The sequence below is a fragment of the Montipora capricornis genome, chromosome 3 (genome assembly GCF_036669925.1).
Source record: "Montipora capricornis isolate CH-2021 chromosome 3, ASM3666992v2, whole genome shotgun sequence".
Classification (NCBI taxonomy): Eukaryota; Metazoa; Cnidaria; class Anthozoa; order Scleractinia; family Acroporidae; genus Montipora; species Montipora capricornis.
The window spans coordinates 66113127-66136225 of record NC_090885.1 but is presented as its reverse complement, the minus strand read 5'-3'; the positions used below and the strand labels follow the sequence as shown (position 1 = coordinate 66136225).

The following is a 23099-nucleotide window of genomic DNA, read 5'->3' as shown; positions in this document are numbered from 1 at the left end:
TTTTGACTCCTTAGTTGAATGAAAGACAACTTGAAGTCTGGTGCTAAAATATCAATTTAAGGACGTTTGCGCCCATTGCTACTGCGCATCTCTAGTGCGCACACTATTCATTAGGCACGCGCGTGCCATGTCATGTATTTCAAGCGTGTGCACCGATTCGAAAACTCAACAAAATATAGAGCTGATGACCTTTGCATTAATTTGGTGTGCGAATATTTTTGTTGGATGCTCGGTGACCCACACTTTTTTTTTTCGGCAGATCACTTCCTTTTCTGATTCTTTCCATTATCCAAAAACCATCAAATCTGTATGTGGGAAGTTTTAAATATTTCTCATGTACTATTGACGTAGGGTCGAATTGGTACATGGATACAGGTGTGCATGACTTTGAAGTTGCATTTTTTTAAGGCTAATTCTACCTGATTTAATGACATATGTAGCAAAGATCCATCAAATAGGCCTATATATGCTGTGCTTAAACACACACAACTTAGATATGATTCTTCAACTTAAATATATGCTGATAGTAAAAATCTGCCTGGAATCGCCTTGAGTGACTGGAAATCCTAGAAATGCTATGGTCTGTGATACGCCTTATCTCCAAAACGAGTTCGGTGACCCCCGAATTTTTTTACGTTTTTAATATAATCTTATCAATTTCTACCTGCAGTCACACAAGTCTGTGTGGATCTTCTAAAATTTCAAGTGCTAAAATTTTATTTTGACTCCTAAGTTGAATGAAAGGCAATTTGAAGTCTGGTGCTAAAATATCAATTTAAGGACGTTAGCGCCCATTGCTACTGCGCATCTCTAGTGCGCACACTATTCATTAGGCACGCGCGTGCCATGTCATGTATTTCAAGCGTGTGCACTGATTCGAAAACTCAACAAAATATAGAGCTGATGACCTTTCCATTAACTTGGTGTGCGAATATTTTTGTTGGATGCTCGGTGACCCCCAAAGTTTAAAAAATAGGGACTTTTAGGTGTAACATCCCAAAAAAATGTTGCAGAGCAGACAAATTATTTAGTGTTTGTGAATGGAACTGTACATCCGTCACCTAATTTTGCAATCATAATCCATCATCTGAAGCATTCTCAATTCTTAGATCAAAGTTGTCAGATATGGAGTGTGGACTGGACTTATTAACTCTAAATCAGGCTTTTACTTTTTGTAGAAGACACAGATGACGTACCAAAAGCTTTAGGGGTCTCTACTGCTTTAAAATTCTGATTAGGTATTGTTTCACAATTTTTGTTCTATTGTGTTACGTCCGTCTTTTACATGAAATAAATGCCAATTTAAGATCTGGAACTTCCACTCCACAGTGAAGGTGGAGGAAGGTCACTTGAGTGATTCCAAAATTAAGATCCTAGACTACCACAATGATAACAATAAATATTTAGGTGACTTTATGTAATGTTATTCTACTAGTTCTGGTTTCTGCTGAAAGCGAAGAACCAGAAACAAAGCAGCCAAGGACTGCTGGTAAGTTCTGAGTTATCTGCAAATAGTGTACGGTGTTTTCCAGATATTGTTTTGTTTATGCAATTGGATCTCTTGAAACACAAGTCTGTGTAGATGTGCTAAAATTTCTGGTGCGAAAATTTCATTTTGACTCCTTAGTTGAATCAAAGACAATTTGAAGTCTGGTGCTAAAATATCAATTTAAGGACGTTTGCGCCCATTGCCACTGCGCATTTCTATTGCGCACACTGTTCATTAGGCACGTGCGTGCCATGTCATGTATTTCAAGCGTGTGCACCGATTCGAAAACTCAACAAAATATAGAGCTGATGACCTTTGCATTAACTTGGTGTGCGAATATTTTTGTTGGATGCTCGGTGACCCACACTTTTTTTTCGGCAGATCACTTCCTTTTCTGATTCTTTCCATTATCCAAAAACCATTAAATCTGTATGTGGGAAGTTTTAAATATTTTTCATGTACTATTGACATAGGTCGAATTGGTACATGGATACAGGTGTGCATGACTTTGAAGTTGCATTTTTTTAAGGCTAATTCTACCTGATTTAATGACATATGTAGCAAAGATCCATCAAATAGGCCTATATATGCTGTGTTAAACACACATAACTTAGATATGATTCTTCAACTTAAATATATGCTGATAGTAAAAAGCTGGCCGGAATCGCCTTGAGTGACTGGAAATCCTAGAATCGCGCGCGTAGGCCGCACCTGCCATCTCTCTGATTGACAAGAAATGAGGCAACCGCCGGAGTATTGACAGTACTGTCAACCACCGAGAGCCTAGAACAGGCTAGTTCCAGAGATTTCAAGCTTTTAAAATATGCAAATTAGCCAAGTGATGACATCATACACTCAACCAAATGTGAAGAAAGATATCCAACCAAATTTTATCAGAAATGTTTGATTCTTTGCAGTAATATTCTACTAAACGTGCTCCACCTTACAAATCAGCTTATTTTTGCAGCAATATTAAACTGTTGTATTGTTTTTTTATCTGCAGAGGGGGAAAATTCTCCATCCGAGGACTCACCTGGCAAAGCTATAGTTGAGGGAAAAAATGTTGAAGAAGGCTCGCTAAATTCCATGTCCCAGTGCGTTGCAACAATAATAGCTTTTGCTCGAATTCAATGTTTCCGCCACCCTGGCATTTCTTATCCATTTCCCATGCTTAAGGTCGATCCTTATGGAGTTGTTGTTTTAGTTTACGATTATCCTAATGATGTTTTAATGATAAGCCAACGCGTACCATGGAGCGGTCTTGCGTTTGTTATTGTTTGGTTAGTTCTACATCATTCTTTATTCCGCCCCGATTCTTTGAGTTACTTGAGCAAATATTGCTGTGGGCACAAAACTGCATCTCGTGGCATTTCAATGGATACCCCATGGTACTTGGAGTCTAAATCAGTTTACTCTCAACTACCTAAAAAGCTTTTTAGTTATGAAATGTTTGATGTGTATTCTCATGAGTGAGCATTGCCGTTTAATGGTATGTTCGCTTGTACTTATATGTTAAACAACAGAAAATGTTACTTGTATTTCTGAAACTTTCACCTACGTAAAAAAACGTAAAACGTTTATTGTAATTGATGCGATTGGGACTACAATGAAAGTAATAAGCAATGGATAATGCGAATGAAGTGCAATATATGACCCAAACGCATCTAAAGTACAAATATTTGACGGGAAATCAGTAAAACGTTGGCCTGTTTAACAGCCATAAAAGTGGGATTCCAATAGATAGATAGATAGATAGATAGATAGATAGATAGATAGATATATTTAGTAAAATCCAACTAGTGGTCTATTATCAATGCTGCGTTCTGATTGGTTGAGCTACTAGTAGGCTATTTGTTATAGCCCACTAGTAGCGAAAAGCGCCGGCTTTGAAAACCAAAACAACAATTAAAGTCTAGCTTTAACTAGCGAAAGATGTTTTGTCTCGATATTTTTTTGACCAACTAGTTGGATTTTACTAAAAAACTCATGGCCTCTGAGTCAATAGCCCATTCGGCCTTCGGCCTCATGGGCTATTGACTCAGAGCCCATTCGGGCTCGAGGAATAATTGTTAAATATAGCTTGAATATCTGTAATGGTTGACCAAACGATAAACTCCCAACAGAAGGATCCAAAAGGATGCACGTTGTCTCCTCAGTTGGTATTTAAAGTTGCATATAAACTGGAGAGGAAGACAAAACTTCTCGAAGGTCCAGGAAATTTAATAAAAACGTTTCGGCCCTTCGGCCTTCTTCAGTTAAAAATTTTTTTTATAAATAAGTACAAGTTAAAAATCTTTAAATCATTTTTATCCTTAGATTTTTAACTTGTACTTATTTATAAAAAAAAAATTTTAACTGAAGAAGGCCGAAGGGCCGAAATTCCTGGACCTTCGAGAAGTTTTGTCTTCCTCTCCAGTTTATATGCAACTTTATATATATATATGCAGTTAGATATAGCTCTTTGGCATTACAAAGCTTTTGCTTTCATGTCCAAATTGAGCACTCTACTGGGATGAGTCATTGCCGCTAGCAATTGCGCATGCTCACTAGCTCGCTAGTTTGAGCACTCTGGCATGGCTTAGATGTACCACATGTGTGGGACATTTGGGGTGGTTTTATAAGCTTAACCTCTATCCCAGACATTAGTACTGCACTGATGAGGCTCAGAAGGCCGAAACAGTACTCTCTGTAGTTATATATATATAAATATATATATAATTTCTTTTTTTGAGTAGAAAGTATTTCGTAGAGCGCTCAACTCAATTGATTGAGGAGCAATTTCAACAGTTACTCGTGAAACCTAAACTTGTGTAAAGTCATAAATATATATATATATATATATATATATAATATATATATATATATATATATATTTATATATATATATATATGCGAATGAAGTCCAATGTCTGACCCAAACACATCTGAAGTACAACCATTTGACGGGAACTCCTTAACCCGCAACTGACCAAAATTCAATCAGGTCAAAACTCAAAAAAGAGAAAAATAGAAATAATTTCTAGTAATATGTATGGAAATAATAGGCAATAAGATATGGCACTACCTACCCATGCTGTTTTCAGCTCAGTATACATGTGTGAGAAACATCCTAACCTGCATCTCTGTACCACGACAGAAAACAGGTTTAAGACGTAAATTGTAAAATTGTGTATTAGACCATCCCATTTCCTTCATTGATAGCTGGGTAAATCGTATGTGTTTGCGCTAGTGAAAACCAGCCGTGCTTATCCGTTTAAAATTACTCACCTTTCAGGGGCGGATCTAGGGGAAGGATGCAGGGGGGGGTGCACACCTTCTCCCCCGAAAATGATCTGCGGCTTTCTAATACAACTGGTATTCTGCGAAAAAAAGAGGCAGTTAGGCCATTCCTTTGTGGTGCACCCCATCCTAAGAAGAATCCTGGATCCACCCCTGCCTCTGAACTGCAATGACAGTGACTGACTCCACTCAGTGCAATTACAAGGTACACGACAATTAGAGATAAATTTATATAAATATTTGGTCGAGGGACTATTCTAAGGAAACGCATCTTGAGACGCGGTAATGTAATTTTATAGAAATACAATACTGCATATGTCTAATGCACTACAATGCAAATAAAGTGACTATTTTTATCCTATCTTCTCTCTTTTTTATTTTAACACGTGTAAATTTGTCAGCTAAAATAACACAATTACAAAAGTACAAAATAGAGACGAAGTAAATTAGTCTATAAAAAGTTGCTTTTCACGATTGCTGTGCCTTCAAATTGCCCAAGGGACTGTCTTTGCCTTACATCACAAGAAGACTGTTCCATAGGATAGCGCCACTGCAGCTAATACTAGTTTTGAAATAGTTTGTGCGCAGCAGTGGAATTCCATTGGATATATATATTTATTTAAAACTGTATCATTGGATAATGCAATTCGAGAGTTTTCATTGGCTTAGCCATCATGGGTTATGAGCCATCATACCATGCATGCTCTGCAAATATGGAAAGAAAACGCGTGATTTTTGGGGGTGTTTTTATTTTTAGTTTAGTCTATATTTCAATATTTTGGGGCCTTTTTAATAAAACAACTATTCCATTCGCGCTTGTTGGATATGAGATTGGCTATTCAACGCGCGCTCATGGAATAATTGTTAAATATCAAGTGTAACTATCAAAGTATTTGTAACTGAACAGGCCTGCCCCCGTGTTCACGTCCGTTCAATTGAAATCTTTCCTATTAGTGCATTCAAAATAAATACTAGTAATTGCCTTGTAAAACTAAAACTAATGTGCTTTAAATGACCTTGCTCTCCATGAGTTCTCGTAGTTCAGTGGATAGAGCGCCCGCCCGGTGTTCGGGAGGTCATGGGTTCGTTTCCTGTCGGGAACTCAGAATTTTTCTTTGTCCCACGCTCGTGTCATGTTGATTAATTCACCTTCACATTTCATTACCGAGCTTAAATTCACCATCTTTGTTAATTTATCAAGATTATAATTGTTCTGTGACAAAGTACATTAGCTAAATGATTCCTGACCAACTTGCTACATTGTTATACTCGATTAATATTGACGTCTGGAAAATAGTCATAGCGCGCGCTATTGAGACTCACAAAAACTGAAAAAAGCCACTTTATTAAATCCATTTTAAAATCACTGGTTATCCTTGCAATGTGATTGGCTCTCAGCGGTGCGATTTATTCACGAATCGCACTATCTTTTGCTCTAAATCACATCAATAATGGGACAGTAAAACAAAACAACCAATCAGATTTTAAGGCTTTTTAAACTAACCAATCACATTGCAGGAAAATGAAAAAAAAAAAAAGGCATTGTTTGGCAAAATTTGGCTATTAAATTGTGCGGTTTCAAAATGGATCTAGTTCAGTGGCAATTGAACTTCGGGTCGTGCAATTTTGATCTGAAATGATACTTGTGATTTCAAATCGAACTCGCGCTGCGCTCTCGTTCGATTTTGAAGTCACGCCTATGATTTCAGACCAAATTGCACTCCACTCAGTTCAATTACCATTATTACGTAGCAATAGTTTATTTTTTTCCCATTCACTGCATTATTTTACAGTGGCACCCAGTTAATGCCACGGAAAATTGGTCGTATTAACGGGGTCTCGGGCGAGAATAACGCGCAAGGGCTTGGGACTGAGGAAAGACCAAGTCCCAAGCCCTTGCGTTTTGGCTCGCTCATATCTCCAGTGATTATAATTTCTCGGTTGGGTAGAGATTCTTTCTTTAACACCAAAAAACATGCGACGTGGCAATCAATTTCAATTCATGCGTGCACTCTTAATAATTTTGAGTACATCCGGTCAATCCTCTTGCAAAGTCAGCGTAGATGTGTAGGATGGCTTTGGGCGTGCTTTTGTAAAATTCTACCCATGATTTTACCATAGAAACTCTGGTAGTTCCCCGGAAATCTCTTTGGAACTAATAATTAGGGTGAACTCATGGGTAGAATTGGTCCAAACCACCTCCAAAGTTATACTATCCATATCCGCTGAGTTCCAAGGAGATTTTCCAGGAATTAATTAAATTTCACGTGGTTAATTTTCGCGAGTATTAAGTTTAGCGATTTTTTCCAAAACGCGAAAATCGCGAAATTAAGTACGTGCGAAAATTAGTAAGAATAAGGTATTATATGTGTTTCACCAATCTCGTTCCCAGGGTCTCACTTCTTCCCGCCCCCACTCGCTCAAGGGGGCGCGAAGAAGAGATACCCTGGGAAGGAAGTTGGTGTTTTAGTGAATACTGAATACTGCTGACCTTTCGATTTGATTTGCTTCAACTGAACTGAATGTGCTTTAAAAGCTTTATAAAGCCCCTCTCAGGTAGTTGGATCCTACATCACCATTTACGGTAGCTTTTGATTTGAGATACCAGCTAAATGATTTCCATGAAGGCAATTTTAATATCGTAAAATTATAAGCCCTGGACCAAGGTTGGGATTGGGGGGGAGGGGGGGGGGGATAGTCTCCTTCGTACCCGCTTTTTGGGGTCATTACGCAACGCTCCCTTGGGGGAAGGGAGCGTTGGCAACGCTCCCTTGGGTGAAGGGAGCGTTGATGATGATGACCCCAAAACAACGGCAGTAAAGGAGACTAGGGGGGTAACATTATATTAACTTAATGTTACTGGTGGATAAGTGATACACCATTTTTGTTCGCTTTTTGAGGGACCTTTATTAGTACATGAGGCGTACTGTCACTTCTCGCTTTTAAATTTCTGTCCTCCTTTAATTTTTATTGATACAGTGGAACCACCTTCGGGGCATGGAAAATTGGTCGTATTAGCGGGGTTGTCGTATTAACGAGGTAGGGTCACATTATGATGCAACACGCTTTAAACATGTATTGCACCTGAATACCTTTAATTCTGCTATAAATCAACCTTTTCACATTTATTTTTCAACCTTACAACAGCAATTCATTACAACTGAACAAAAGAAAGGACAATGATGTTGCTTAAATTGTCCAGTTAAGTGGGAAGATCACTTCTATCTATTATGGCAGATGTTATACCGCATTTAAACCAAAGGAGCAAGCTAAGCCAATGGCCAAAGGTCCTTTGAATCATTCCCTCTTGTTTAGTTTTCCAGAACCTTTCTTAGGATCCTTGCTGTTCCTTACAAGGCTGTTTTCTGCAAGAGTCCTTTCTTGATAGCAATCCCTAGCTTCGTAAGCCATCCATCTAACCTTTTACTTACTCCTCCAAGTGCACCAACAACTACCGGTACAACTTCGACATGTCTGATCCCCCATATATTCTTAATTTCTCTCTTTAGCTCCTGGTACTTCTCCAGCTTTTCACCTTCCTTCTCATGCACCCTGTGGTCCCATGGTGACGCAATATCCACAATGATTACCTCATTATTTTCCTTTTCTACAACAACAATGTCTGGTTTTCTGGCTGCGATGATATGGTCGCACTGAATGGACATGTCCCACAAAATCTTAAAACTTTCGTTTTCCACAACCCTTTCTGGTTGGTGCTCTTACTATTATTATTATTATTATTATTATTATTATTATTATTATTATTATTATTATTATTATTATTATTATTATTATTATTATTCAGAGATCTCCGTAAGCCCCGGCGACCGGCGAAAATCGTCCTGGCCGCGCAGGCTGCTCAGATCCAAATTAAAAAAAAAAAGGTCAAGGGTTCAAACCCCGTTGAAGTCCTGAATTTTTTAGGCTTCTCTACGCAATTGCAAAAATTGCGTTCACAAATGCGACTATCATAGCTTCACTTGATTTCATATCTGCAGTTCATATATGGTCCAATTCATACACCGTAAAATTCCGAAAATAAGCCCCTCCAAATAGAAGCTCCCCAAAGCGGTAACGCAAAAAACCCTCCGTTAAATCGCCCCTCCAAATATAAAACCCCGGGGAGCTTGTACTAGAAAAATTGCCCTCAAATACAAAGTAAAACAAAGCAAAAACGGTAAATTTACTTCCAACTATAAGTCTAGCCCAATCGATTCGGAAACGCAAGTTTCCCTCCGTAGATAAGCCCCTCGAAAGAGGCCCTTGAAAAATATAAGCCCCGCGGGGCTTATTTTCGGGTTTTACGGTATATCATTTTATCGTTAACCTAAAGGCTTAGCCAACAGGTTGACTAAGATTGCAACCACGAGAACATCGTCGTATATCAAATCTGTTTGAAAATGTTCGTATTGTCGTCTTTCCATAAATCGGGTATTGGCAGATGTCCCCGCAAATAATGAATTCCCTACAAAAGCTGTGTATTTGCCTGTTCCCATAAGTAGGGTATCGGCAGATGTCCCCGCAAATAGCGAAGTCCCCACAAAAGCTGGGTATTGACCTGTTCCCACAAGTAGGGTATTACCAGATGTCCTCACAAGCATTAAACTTTTTGTCACGTCCTCACAACTAAGTCCCCACAAAAAAATTAAAGGTTTTACAACATTTGAAGAGATGTATCAAGAGATGAGACATCAAGCAACAATCATACCAAATATTGTTTGGATGACTGCAAAAGAAGCCGTAGTCCCCACAAGGGGGGTTGGGAAACATATGGCCCGCAAGTAGCCAGGGGCGGGTATGTGTGTATGTGTCTGTGTACGTGTGCTTATGTGTGTGTTTATTTATTTATCATTATTTCTTATTCTTATGTATGGACTTATTGTAAAGAGCTATAACTTATAATCAGTGTTAATGGGCACTAATTAGTTTTTACTATATCGTGCCCTTCTCTATTTTATTTCTTATACTTAAATTGACTACTCTATTTTGTTTGGAGAAAATATTAAAAATAAATAAAAGAGAAAAGCAATGCACCAGAGCCGGACACGAAAACCCCTAAATACACCAGCAAGTGGAAACAATATCAATTTATGCTAATCAGAATTATCACAAAATTACATATTTTACCACCACCACTCAACCGGACACTCAAGCAATAGGCGTGTTAGCCACAGCCAAGCCCTCCGTAGAACTAAAAGAAAGGGCTTGAGTGAAGGCGAAAGTGAATTTGAGACCTCTAATAAACTCTCCAAAGAGTCTCCGACATAGGTATTAATGGCACTCACTGACGCCCAACGGTGGTGTCGTAGAAGTTTTCTGTCAGGAACTCCAGGATTAGGGGCTGATGTTGGTCCACCAGCTGAGTGAATACTAAATTAAGCAATGTCGGGAACAACACCATGGAAAGACCTCTTGAAAGAGTCGCTGTAAGTGGAATAGCTCATAGGCTTATAAAGTGAAAACAAACGCGTACGACTGGTAGAAGCAGAAGAAGGACTAAAAATATACCCGCGTCGGAATAAAAAACTTACAACTCACTGCCTTTCCTTAGCAGGTCAACTTAGCACATTTCAATGAAAATGGACCGGCTCAACATGAAAACCTAACATTTCTTAGCCCTAATAAGGGACAACCGAAAATCGAAGAAAACCTGAAAGACCTAAAAATAGACATTAACTTGATAATGCTATAGAAGTAGATCGCTCATATGAGCTCTTTACGATAACTTCCTCGGAAGATCTGCGTTGAGCAACTCCTTTCGATGGTTTCATGAAGGGCGAGGCGACCGAAAAACGAGACGACTTGTTGATTGCCGAACAGACTCCGGCCAAATCGTGGAACCACTTGTGAAAGTATAGTAAGCACCCAGGATGGTTGAAACCGATTTGGATCATGAATCCAACAAATACTGAGTGGAAGAGGAACGGCGTCAAAGACGGCTTCCACGGCGAATGACTTCCATCCATTCAAAACCCTAGGATAATGCAGAGATGCTCCGGGTTCACTGGAGGCGAGAACTGCCAATCCAAGCTCTTCAGTCATGGAAACGACTTCTTGGGAAACGTTAGAGATGTCGACCAGAACTCTGTGTGAAAAATGACTAAAGAAACGAAAAAGGATAAAGCAACACACGGCAACATAATAATAATGACCGCGAAAAAAGAACGAAAAGGTAAATGGATAAATGGACCGCAGCATGAACAATGAAAGACTCTGGAGAAAAGCATGCAGAAAATAATAACAGACTAAAACAGGGAACCTATAAATGGAATAATCAATGCCTTAAGCAAATGCTATGAAAATATAATAGAAGGACATAAGTACTTACATAGGCAAGAAAAACCCAACAAGGGTGACATCAAGGACCTCTAGCCCAATCTAGCATCGCTCAAGGGCAACGATACTAGATACAACAGACCCACCGAGGGTGATTATCAAGGGCCTTCAGCCCATGCTATAAACAAATTGTTCATGGACAACAATATTTTATATGTACGTATGTACCAAGACACAACAAAGCAACCAAGGGCGATTATAAAGGGCCTCTGATCTAGCCCACGCTATAAACGCATTGGTAAACTATAAAGCGTATACACGGCTAAGCGAACGACGTATGAATCAAGAACGACATAGAGACATTATCGTCAAAAACTCGAGGGCAACAAGGCCAAGCAATCGCTCAATATCAACGCACTAAACAAATAATAATAACACAGCGATAGAGAATGACTAACAGAGACCCCTAGCCTGTGCAAACCAAACGAAAACTTACAGCATAAAACACAAACTAGAGGCTGTGCAGCTACACATATGAAAAACACCGAGGGTGAATGTCAAGGCCGTCTAGGTCATGCTCGCAAAGCGTGGTTCATAAACGTCGATACTCCGCGCGTACCTAAACAGATCAAACCCACCAAGGTCCAAAGGGACACTACCCATATAAACAAAAAACATAAATCATAAAGAACAACAAATAACGAGACAACAAACTCGGTCCCTAGGCTGTGCAACTCAAACGAAAGGATGCAGAAAAAAACGAAAGCTAGACCGAAATGTACAGTAAAAAACTAGAATTCTGGAACGCAAAAAACAACGCAAACATTACTTCAGCAGCGAGCCTAGTAGGAAAACTGAGTCCTATAGCGTAACCACCGAAAAAATAAGGGGATCTAGACAAAAATTAGTGATCTTGGCGAGGCCTCTGACGAAAAGACTTGGAACATCTGGAAGAAAAAAAAACCTAATGAACAAAACGACTCCAGTGGAGACCAACGAAACATGGGCGTGGCCAAAAACAGGCGAAATTCCAAAGAGGAACCGGCTGTAGCAGACGCTCGGATGAAAACAACTATGGAGGTTAAAATGACAGGAGGGCACAAGAAGCTAATATCCATGGACCAGTCCAGAGCAACTTCGACTTCTAAAAGGCATTCGACAGCCACGGTGTGGATCGCGACGTCATCTGGAGGCTAATGCAACACTACGGCTTCCCCCCCCCCCCCCCCCAAGTTCATTTCCATCATACAGCAACTGTGCGACAACTCCAGCTGCCAAGTCATACTGGAAGGGAAGTTGACGGACACATTCCAGGTACAGACCGGTGTTCGTCAAGGCTGTATACTGTCGCCGACCATCTTCCTTCTGGTAGTCGACTGGATTATGAAGCAGGCAACATCACATAAGAAGACCGGCATCCAGTGGACTTTCACCAAACAGCTGGAGGACCTGAACTTCGCTGACGACATTAGCCTCCTCTCACACAGACACCAGGACGCACAAGAGAAGCTGTCCCGCCTCGCCGAAGAAGCTGAGAAGCCGGGCCTCAATATCAACATCAAGAAGACGGTGGTGATGCGAATAAACAACAAGAAACAAGACCCCATCACACTCCACGACGAAGACCTGAACGAGGTGGAGAAGTTTGTCTACCTGGGCAGTGTCGTCAACACAGATGGAGGAACAGAAGTAGACATCAAGAGCCGGATCAACAAGGCCAGACATGCATTCAACACCCTCCGCCCCATTTGGAATTCTTCAGCCCTCTCCCTCCACAACAAAATCAGAATCTTCAACACCAACGTAGAGTTTGTCTTACTGTATGGCTCCGAAACATGGAGAACTACTAAATCAAACACCCACAAGGTGCAGACCTTTATCAACGGATGCCTCAGAAACATCATTAACATCAGATAGCCAGACGTCATTTCCAACGCCGACCTCTGGGACAAGACTGGTCAAAGCCCCATTGAAGTGGAGATCAAAAAAAGCAAGTGGGGGTGGATCGGCCACACACTCAGGAAGTCCCCCTCAAACGTCACCAAGCAAGCCCTCGACTGGAATCCACAAGGAAAGCGTAAAGTAGGAAGACCGAAACAGACCTGGCGCAGGAGCACTGATGCAGAGGTGAATGCCATTGGTACGACATGGGCACAGCTGAGAAGGCCCTCACAGAACCGAGTGCGTTGGAGGAGTGGTGTTGCGGCCCTATGTTCTACAGGGAACCTAAAGGCTTAAGTCAGTCCAGAGCAAAGGTGTTCACTCCGGAAGACCCAGGCTGATAAAATCTTGTAACAAACTTAAGGAGCTAGCAAATGTAAAGTGACATGCAAATCTGTCACAGGTCTGCGGACGCGAAAGAACATCTACGGCAGAAAAAATATCATCGTTCACCATGTATACAGTCATCAAAAGCTGCGACGTTGCCGATGACAACGGCAAGAATTACGTTGAGCTTTCTAAGAATCCATAAGACGGTTGGCAGACAAAATATAATCATTCACCATGTTATCGTCAAAAAACTGTCGTCATCTTGGCAATCTCAACGGCAAGGACGCTAAGCAATTTAGGTGAAAAACTTACCCTCAAAATCAATATAACGCTCACACGCAGAATTGGACGCATCTAAGAGGACAATTTCCACAAAGGAAAACCATCGATATGCACAAGATCTTGCTTCCAAGAATAATTCAGTCAGGCATTTTGGGCGATAGCAAAACTTGTAAATTCCAATTAACGGCAAAATTTATGGCACGAAAGGAGCTTCTAGTACCTGGATACAGATCCGACACATGCAGCTAACAAGCAAAATAAGTTACAACGGACGAAAGTAAGTTAACAAACCTGGCGAACAGGGGTACGATCCGTGATAGATCCGCGGACAGGAATTTCAATCTTTTCTCGGCTGCACAAAATATGCGAACGGGCAAATCGATAACAATCCCAAGATACTTTAGATGATAACTTGAGTTGGAACCCAAAGGGATGGATATCCATTCGTTAGGAACATAGATCGAAGAACAAACATTTTTTGCCTGAATTCTGAACAGTGACAGAGAGCGGAATAAATATAAACGTGGCACAAAAAGTTCAGCAAAGAAATCAAGACTTAGCTCTTATTAACCGAGAAGGAGGTCTGTATGGGAGAATCTTGACCGAGGTCGTGAGTACAGACCGAACGCAGTGAGGTCTTTACACACGACCGAGGTCAAGATTCTCCCATACAGACTGACTAAGCTCGGTTAATAAGATGTTTATTATATGGCAAACAAGAACAATTTAATTCGTTTAATGTAACTGGTTAATGTAACTGACATTTTGCTTGCGAACGGCGATGAGTGGCGATGAGCTGAACTTAATTCTGTCAAAGTTTGCTCGTCATCCTCTCTTTTGTCATCATGCTGTTTGGCACTTCCATACACAAATATTGGTAGAAGAAACTACTCAATATTTTTGCATTTTAGTTTGCATCTTTTCACCGCAAAACATTGCCGCTCTAGATGCCGGTCTAGATGGGAAAATCTAGACCGCGGTCAATATCGATTTCAGTCAATCAAATTCGTGAACTTGGTAGTTCCCAGTCCTTGTGAGACAGAACCATATAATAAAAAGGAATATTAAACGCGTGCGGACTATTGGAGTGCTGAGGTATTGGTATTGAAAGCAAAAGGTGAAGGAATTTCACGCAATGGAAGCTTGAAACTAAAACTCAATCATGCAAATAAAATGAAACACACGATAGCGTTGGAAAACTGAAAGATCTACAAAGTCTCTCTGTAACTTTCACAGCAACAACGGTAAATGAAAAATTCATAACCATAAGCATATCGAGAGACTAAGGCCACTGATACTGCGATTTGGTTACAGAGAGAAAAGGATACACGGCCTGATTTGGCACACGCAAAGCAAACGCCAGGCCGGTCTAGTGTCTTCGACCAAAGTTTCTTCGGCTTTAACAAAATTGGTGCGTTCCAACGCAATAGCAGGATCTTCTACCACTTCTAAAATTGATTTGACAGCAGTAAATTGGTCTTTGTTCCTCGACTTTTTAAGGAATGGCGGTTCATTTCTCTTGAACCTCTCAATTCCTGTCAAAGTTCTCGGGGGCAACTGAATCGCTTGAACTTTTCAGCTCCGAAGTAGAATTAGAAACGATAGCGCTAAACTGTGAGAGGAAACTCTCAGTTGCTTTGGAAAACGAACTCCTTGACTTCGGCATCATCCGCAAGGAGAACGACCGCGCACCGGTGGCTCAGTTGGTTGAGCACCAGCCTGCCATGCGGGAGGTCGTGAATTCGACTCTGGCCGGACCAACCCTCATGGTCTTTAAATAACTGATGAGAAAGTGCTGCCTTTGTAATTACATCCGCAAATGGTTAGACTTTCAAGTCTTCTCGGATAAGGGCTATAAACCGAAGGCCCGGTCTCACAAATATCTTGCATGTTCACTAGTTCCCTGTGGGACGTTAAAGAACCCATACACTATTCGAGAAGAGTAGGGGATGAAGTTCCCGGTGTTGTGGCTGTCCTCTGTGATTATATGGGTGGGTGGGTACAGCAGGTCCACATCAGCTGAATAACTGCCAAAACTTCAACCTGCTCAAACAAATAAATAACAAACAAACAAACAGGACTTGTGCACGCAGCGAAGGCTGACCGTAGAATGCCTCACTCGCTAAACGATCGCCAAATACAAACCACGATCACGTGGCACTCCATGCGCCTGCCGCTCACAACCAGGCCTCTGCTACGTAACGGCAAAATATCAATTTATCCTAATCAAGATTATCGCAAATTACAGTTTTTATGCACCGTTAAGGCCACAAATACAGACAAAAACATGAAGCAAAAGGACTAGTCGAATTTTTATAACCATCGCTACGCATTCATTATGTATACATGAATGAATGATGACGAAATTAACAAGAGTTTCTTTAAGGTAAACGATACAAGTTACGATTTCGACACAAAAACGAGAAAAAAAACCCGTTTAATTAAACAAATACGATGTTCACTCGTTAATCCTGAACCGTTTCGACAGTGTTCATTCAGTCAGTAAAGTTGTATTATAGTAACTGCCAAAAAATGTAATTAGAACTGTGTCACAGGGAAACGGACACGACCACGGACATGGTCACGGACATTGACATATACATTGACGTAGAATTGTTTTAGTTTATACACTCTTAATTGGCTACCAGGCTAGGTTACATCAGGACCTACTCTTAACGTGGCAAATATAAAGATTTTATTTTTCTCTTTTAGGTCTTCATCTCTGTGCGCAATGGATAATCTGCCTCAAATTGCCCTCAGATCTCAAACCATTTGTGGAGGCATTCATCTTTTAGTCTTTCTGATTTCCTGGCCATTCGTGATTGGTCTCTTTAAGGACTACTTTAACAACGATGGGGGCCAGACGTTTAATTGTGTTCCAAAGCCAAGCGACTACACCCAACAGCGTTGCTACGACAGCTATACTGTTGCCTTGAGCCCTCTGTTGATTCCAGTGGACTTTGCCGCTATTGCTTATAGTGCTTTGGGATTTTTCTGGGCTCTATTTATTCTCAGGAGCGCCATGATCCTTCGAAGGATCAAAAGAGAGCGGATAGAGGGATTGAGGAAACACCACACAAGGAGACTACTGCATACCAGTCTCTACCACGTTTCCATTCAGATCCTTCTTCTCAGTGTAATGTTAGGAATCTTCTGTTGTTACCAAACCATCCCCATTCCTAAAGAATACCGATGCTACCAGACAAACACAACAGTGTCGTCATCCCGTGAGGCAAATCTTATTACATGCAATGACTTGCAATACAGGCAGAAAACTAGCTTGAACGTTGCCATTATCGTGATTATGTCGCTGTCTCTATTTCTGTCTGTTGTCACTTTTGTTCACTTATTAACAACAAGGAACAAATTCCTCGAAGAATTGATAGGCGATGTATTGAATCCCGAAGAAGAAACAAATGCACCACTTGTCAATACTGAAGGCGTTGAAACAGAACCAATCTTAATAGGTGGGTTTATTAATTGCTTTCATTTACTGCTACAATAACTGAAGTAATTAGAGATTGGAATATATTTTCGAAGTACGTTAACGCAAGCACTCTTCCCGGGAGAAGAGGCGAGGAAAGGGGATGGGAGGGGAGGGTAGCCCCCCCCCACCCCCCCCCCCGAAACTGCCTTTTCCGAAACTGAACAATTCAGTCTTGGAGTGCAGATTCTGAAGATCAGAAAGCGTAGCCGAGGAGACCAGTACTTACAGGTAAGCACGAAAGGAGACAACGGTTTTTTATCATTAACCTAGCGAAACTACAATAAGCGCCAAAAGGGTTAAGACACTTTCCCTTTTAAGGTATCTCGGACAAATCCCTCCCCCAAAGTCTTTCCATCTAGACCCCTTCCCCCCCCCCCCCAAACAATGTTGTTTTCTTATCGCCACCTCTTACTTTTTCCGTTACCAACATTGAAGAGGGAAGGCGGGGGAAGAGGGGGAGTGCAAGTGGAAAATGTAACGTTAAGGTGATTTTTCACTAATTGTTGTCTTCCCAGTTCAGTGTCTCAGTGTCTCTTTCTTTTTTTCTGTCTTTTCTATGTTCATTTTGTTTTACTTCTGATTCTTTTTTCTTCGCAGTGAATGACTACATAACAGCTATGAAGACATCCATAAAGTGTCAAACCGAGTTCCAGCCCAAATTGATGGACCTTCCAAATATTTCGAGAATGAAAACTGATGACATATTCATCGAGCTTCTCATGCAGTATGGAAGGCAAAGTTTACAAGAAGAAAAAAATGCACAAGACAGAAACGGGCGCCTAAGTCGTTACGGTAAAGTCACTGGAACCCCAGTCCACCTGTGTCGAGAGATATTCATTGGAGAACCAAATAGCGAAGAAAATCCTAAATCCATCCTTGTTTGTGGAAAAGCAGGAATAGGCAAAAGTCTATTTTGCCAAAAATTGATTCGAGACTGGGCTTATGATAAATTGTTCCAGGCTAACGAAACTGAGGAAGTGCCTGATTTCAATTTTGTCTACTTGTTGACTTTCCGTCAATTGAATTTGCTCGGTGATGAGCCCATTAACTTGAAAGAACTCTTGGGTCGTTCTTCGATCTTGGATGAACAAGCGAGTCTTGATGATACGTTGTTTGAATTCATTATGAGTCACCCTGAGGAGGTTTTAATAATTATTGACGGGTTTGACGAATGTTCAAAGAAAAACTTCGTAACTAGCTTGTCGCATGAAAGATATTCCAACAGCGCAGACGAGAAAATGCCCGCAGCCGCACTATGTGCCAAACTTATGAGAGGACATCTCTTAAGAGAATCTGTTCTCATGATTACATCCAGGCCTAATGAATCGGATCAGTTGAAAGGAATTCACTTTGATCGAAACGTGGAGATTACAGGGTTTTCTGAACAGCAGGTGTTAGATTACATTGAAAAGTATTTCCAAGAAAATGAAAGCATGAAAAGTGTCGTGCTTGAGCACATCAGTAGGAATAAGGATCTTGTAAGCTTTGCTCACATTCCAGTGCTTTGCGCTTTAATGTGTTGCTATATGGAATATATTCTGACTGAATCGAACGACACTTGCAATCTCCCTGTCTCCAAAAGTGACCTGTATCATGCAGTTGTAACCACATATCAACAGAAGCATGACAAGGAGAGGAAGGTATCAACGCTGGATAAGTTATCGGAAATTGCAGCTCAGTTCCTTTTGGAGAAGAAGTTTCTTTTTGTTGACGAAGACTTGGAAACGTTATCTTCCCAAGAAATCGAGGCCCTGAAAACAAGCGGCCTTCTTCATTGTGGCCCTTCGTTTCGAGTGTCGTTTGCACAAACAATAAAATACTTTTCGTTTGCTCACCTGACTCTCCAGGAGTACTTAGCTGCTTGCTGGTTTGTGAAAAGAAGAGAAATCCCCTTGAAAGGCAGCGTATCCGCCGAGGTAGTGCAATTCATGGCTGGAATTCTATCGAAGGATAAAGACAGCAATTTCATGGAAAAGTTGCTTCAGGAAGTTCCTTTCTCAAGCGAATCCCAAGCATGCCTTATAAGAGCAAAGTGCCTCGTCGAATATGGAGACAAGGAATTTGCAAGAAATTCCATAACAAACTTTTCCCATTTGTACCCGCTTCACTTCGAGGAAATAAATGATGTAGACTGCCTTGCGGTATCTTTTTTGCTTGACATCATGAGCGCATCGATTGAGGAGATATCTACTACAACCAAACGTACAAAGGCATGGAAACGTCGATATCGTTGTATGTATAGGTCCTTGCATATCACGTCTTCGACTCTTCAACCACAAGGCGTAAAAAGAATCTGGGAATCACTTAAAAATGACTCCTGCCCGGTCAGAAAGTTGCACTTGTCAGATTTTCGACTTGTTCACGAAGATTCCTCTGCAGAGTGTATGACTGAAGCCTTTAGTAAATTAACAGAGTTGTTCATTTGCGACAAAGATTTTGGAGAAGTAGCCGTTTTCACACTTTTTTCTGCACTGAAATCACGAACCTGTAACTTGTCCACACTATCTATTCGCCACAATCACATGAGCAATATCCGATTCGCTATTCTGTGTCAAGTATTACAAGACCCAGGCTGCAAAGTTACTACTCTGAGTTTGAGTGACTGTTTCATTAACGATGCCCTTCTTGAAACACTTAGCGAAGCTTTATCAGCTCCGACGTGCGGAATAACCGCTCTAAATCTCGGCAATAACGTGATAACCGATGCCGGTGTCGCAAGACTCAGTCAAGCTTTACAGGAGCCAAGTTGCAAGGTAACCTCGGTAGATTTGAGTACCAATCGGATCACTAGTAATGGCGTCGCTACACTTTCTGAAGCATTACGGGCGCCAAGCTGCAAAGTAACCGTGGTGAATCTCAGAGGAAACCTCTTCGTTGATGCCGGTACTGCCAAATTGTGTGAAGCGTTTGTTGAGCGGACATGCAATGTTACCACCGTAAATCTTAGAGGTAATCGCATCACCGATGCCGGTGCTTTCAGTCTGAGTCAAGCATTACAGTCGCCATTCTGCAAAGTAACCTTCTTAGATCTGACTGGTAATCAGATCACTGATACTGGTGTTGAAGCTATTTGTCAAGCGTTCCAGGCGCCAAACTGCAAAATAACTTTTGTAAATCTGACAGGTAATCGTATCACCGATGCCGGTGTTGCCAGCTTAAGCCACGCATTACAAAGGCCGAGTTGCAAGTTAACCATCTTAAATCTAAGAGGCAATCGTATTACCGATGCTGGTGTTGCCAGTTTGAGTCAAGCACTATCAGCAGAAAGTTGTAAGTTAACAGAATTAGATTTGACTGGTATTCAGATCACAGACGTCGGGGTGGCCAGTCTATGTCGAGCATTACAGGTGGTAAGCAGCAAATTAACCCAGGTAAATCTAACTGGTAATCGAATCACAGATGCCGGTGTTATTGGACTTTGCCAAGCATTGCAGGCACCAAACAACAAGGTAACTACATTGGATCTGACTGGCATACCGATCACCGATGAAGGCATCCTAGGTCTCTGTCAAGCGCTACAGTCGCAAAGTTGCAAATTACGTACTGTAAATCTAACAGGAAAGGGCATAACCGATGCAGGTTTTGCCAGTCTCTGTCAAGCTTTGCAGGTGCCGAGCTGTCAAGTAACCACTTTAAACCTTCAGGGTAATCAATCACATGAGCGTTCCATGACTATTTCAAAGATTACACACGCAAGGAAGCTACAAAATGAGTCAAGTCAAGCAGCGGCCTTTCTAAGAAGTGAACGCCCTTAATCATTTAACATACAGAGCTGCAATGAATCCGAACTGAACCCTTCTCGAGAGCTTTAATCAAGCAAAGACAGATACCCAAACAAGAAACATTTTATTTGATCAAACTGAAACAAAGGTGCACCTAGTCCCTAGTCTCCCCTCTGAGAGATATGAGAGCAATTTATCTCCATACGAGGTTAACTATAACTGGCAATGCATTTCATTGCGAGTTTACTACATTGTTGAATCTAATGAACATTTTTATTCGTTGAATTGTCGAGTGAACTCAAGTGAACTCAAGAGATTGCAAAACTACTGATGAGGAGAGGGGTATCGTAGATTTAGAGTTTCCTGACTTGATACCAGCCCTTACCGGGATGAGGCGCGTGAAATGAATAACGGGAGCAACTCCATGAAAACACCTGAAACAAAATGAGATCTAACTTCTGCTTTATAAAGTTTTATTTGCGCACTCTATCTAACCTCTTCAGGAGCGACAAAGTTTGTACATATTTTCCATACTAAAAAAAGCCATAATAGCTGAATAAATAACGTGTTAAAGTAATTTCTTTTCATTTCATTAATTTCTTATAAAAAGAAAGTGGGGTCGCAAAAATTTGTTTTCCAGAGATTTGCGTCAAAATAGTGGCAAAAGTACTGTGCAACCAAGATTAACGATTTCAGATTCAATCTATAGGAGTGAAACACAGGTACAATATTACAAAAATCTGTGGGACGGTTTCCTGCAATTTTTAAACTGGAAGAAATTTGTCAATTTTTATGAAAACCTCACAGTACGGCCTCAAATGGCTCAAACAACGAAGTGTCCATTTTCATGCAAGACTCGTGTGGGATTCTATAAGCGCGAGCAAAGCACACAAATCGTTTAGGCCCCGGAGGTCTAGGCCAAACCATCAACCATATTGATCTTAAATCGTGCTGGATACATGTTTCGCCAGCTATTTCAACTTTGTGTATTGAGTGCTCTTCCACCATCTTTTATCTAGGTCAAGCATATTCATCCAATATTTCGCATCAGCAAATTTTTGATGGCTTAGCCAAAGCAAGCGCGAGCGGGAAAAACGCACCACTCAGAAACGAAATTCATATGCCCAGTACATAATGAAAATTTGGATGCAGAGGACCACACAATGCGCAAATAAACCGTCCTGCTATTTTTGTTGCCGAACCTCATCTTGCGGACATGCACGTATACCGGACGTCACTTCACGTGTAAATAAATTAGAACGGAAAGCCATGACTTTCTTATGTAATCTTTATTCGTTTGGTCTTGGAGTTGTGTCTTGTGGTGTGGTTTTGTCATTATGTGGTGAGGTTTTATTGTGTGACGAGGTTTGATGGTTACGTGTTGTGTATCCATCATGATGTGTTGAGGTCTTCTTTTGGCGTGCTGTGTTTACAGTTTGTGTGGTGAGGTTCTTTTATGACGGTCGAGTTTCTTCCTTCATGCGATTACAGCACGTCAAAAGAAGACCTGAACATATCATGATGGAAATACGACACGCAACCATCAACCTCGTCACATGATGACAAAACCACACCAAATAATAATGTTGCCACAGGACACTATGAAACTTCAAGACCAAAAGAATAAAGATTACATAAGAAAGTTATGGTTTCCCAGGTTATGTATGGATTGCTGGGCCGGTATTACGACAGGGGCACTATTAATTATGCCAATGTTTCGACCAGTAAGTATGACTGGTCTTCTTCAGGGCCATAATGAAAGGTACAAAGTGTTGCGGGGGCTCCCCTAATTCGATGGTTTTAAGTGCTTTCTTCAACAATGTTTGACCATTTAGCCACCGAACGTTTTGCGTGATTGAACACGATGTTGGATGAAAGTGTATAATCGTTTAGTCGCGGCCTTGCGCTTCCGTCGTCCGAATTTCCTAGACTAGTACCCAGTCGTTCCCTTTCCGCTCAGTTGAATGCCATGACGTCACCGAATGACATAACACAACCCTCCCTTGCTCTTACGTGTTCTTGGTGCCCGCTCGGGAGAGGGAGAACGCCTGCGGGACAAGGCTGTGAGTTTCCGTCTTATGAGCACGAAAGTTCTCACCGAGCCGCCATGCCGTTCATGCGAGTGATCTGTGATTCCGTAAGACAAGATAAGCCGCGAAGGTATCTAAATGTTCATTTTATACGGAAAGCTAGTGATTTCGCGTTGGCCGCGTCTCTTGTAAACGGCGATTGTTTTTCTCGTGTGAACGGTCGAGATACTCAGCAGTGAACAACATTTAAGATAAGCATGTTA

The 23099-nt window shown here is 41.1% G+C and overlaps 3 protein-coding genes across 9 annotated transcripts in view; 2 read left to right on the top strand and 1 right to left on the bottom strand.

Annotated features, from left to right (window-relative positions):
* LOC138043776 (uncharacterized) overlaps positions 1-3148 on the top strand; it is a 10163-nt gene extending 7015 nt beyond the window's left edge. For 4 of the 7 annotated variants that reach the window (XM_068890220.1, XM_068890222.1, XM_068890221.1 and 1 more), the window contains 2 exons: positions 1436-1489; positions 2493-3148. In XM_068890220.1, the coding sequence (XP_068746321.1) occupies positions 1436-1489; positions 2493-2962 (524 nt within the window). In that variant the 3' untranslated portion in view covers positions 2963-3148. Of the gene's footprint in view, positions 1-1178; positions 1239-1435; positions 1490-2492 lie in introns of all 7 variants that reach the window. The other 3 variants (XM_068890224.1, XM_068890223.1, XR_011131329.1) reach the window with 2 other exon arrangements.
* Positions 3149-7563: 4415 nt separating this feature from the next.
* Positions 7564-21994, top strand: LOC138043774 (NACHT, LRR and PYD domains-containing protein 12-like). The gene is made up of 3 exons (XM_068890214.1): positions 7564-7807; positions 16310-17064; positions 17682-21994. The coding sequence occupies exons 2-3, from the start codon at positions 16329-16331 to the stop codon at positions 20837-20839; spliced, it is 3894 nt and encodes a 1297-aa protein (XP_068746315.1). The 5' UTR covers positions 7564-7807; positions 16310-16328; the 3' UTR covers positions 20840-21994.
* LOC138040730 (uncharacterized) lies at positions 8119-8433 on the bottom strand. The gene has a single exon (XM_068886408.1). It carries the CDS (start codon positions 8431-8433, stop codon positions 8119-8121), a length of 315 nt encoding a protein of 104 aa, XP_068742509.1.
* Positions 21995-23099: the final 1105 nt, after the last annotated feature.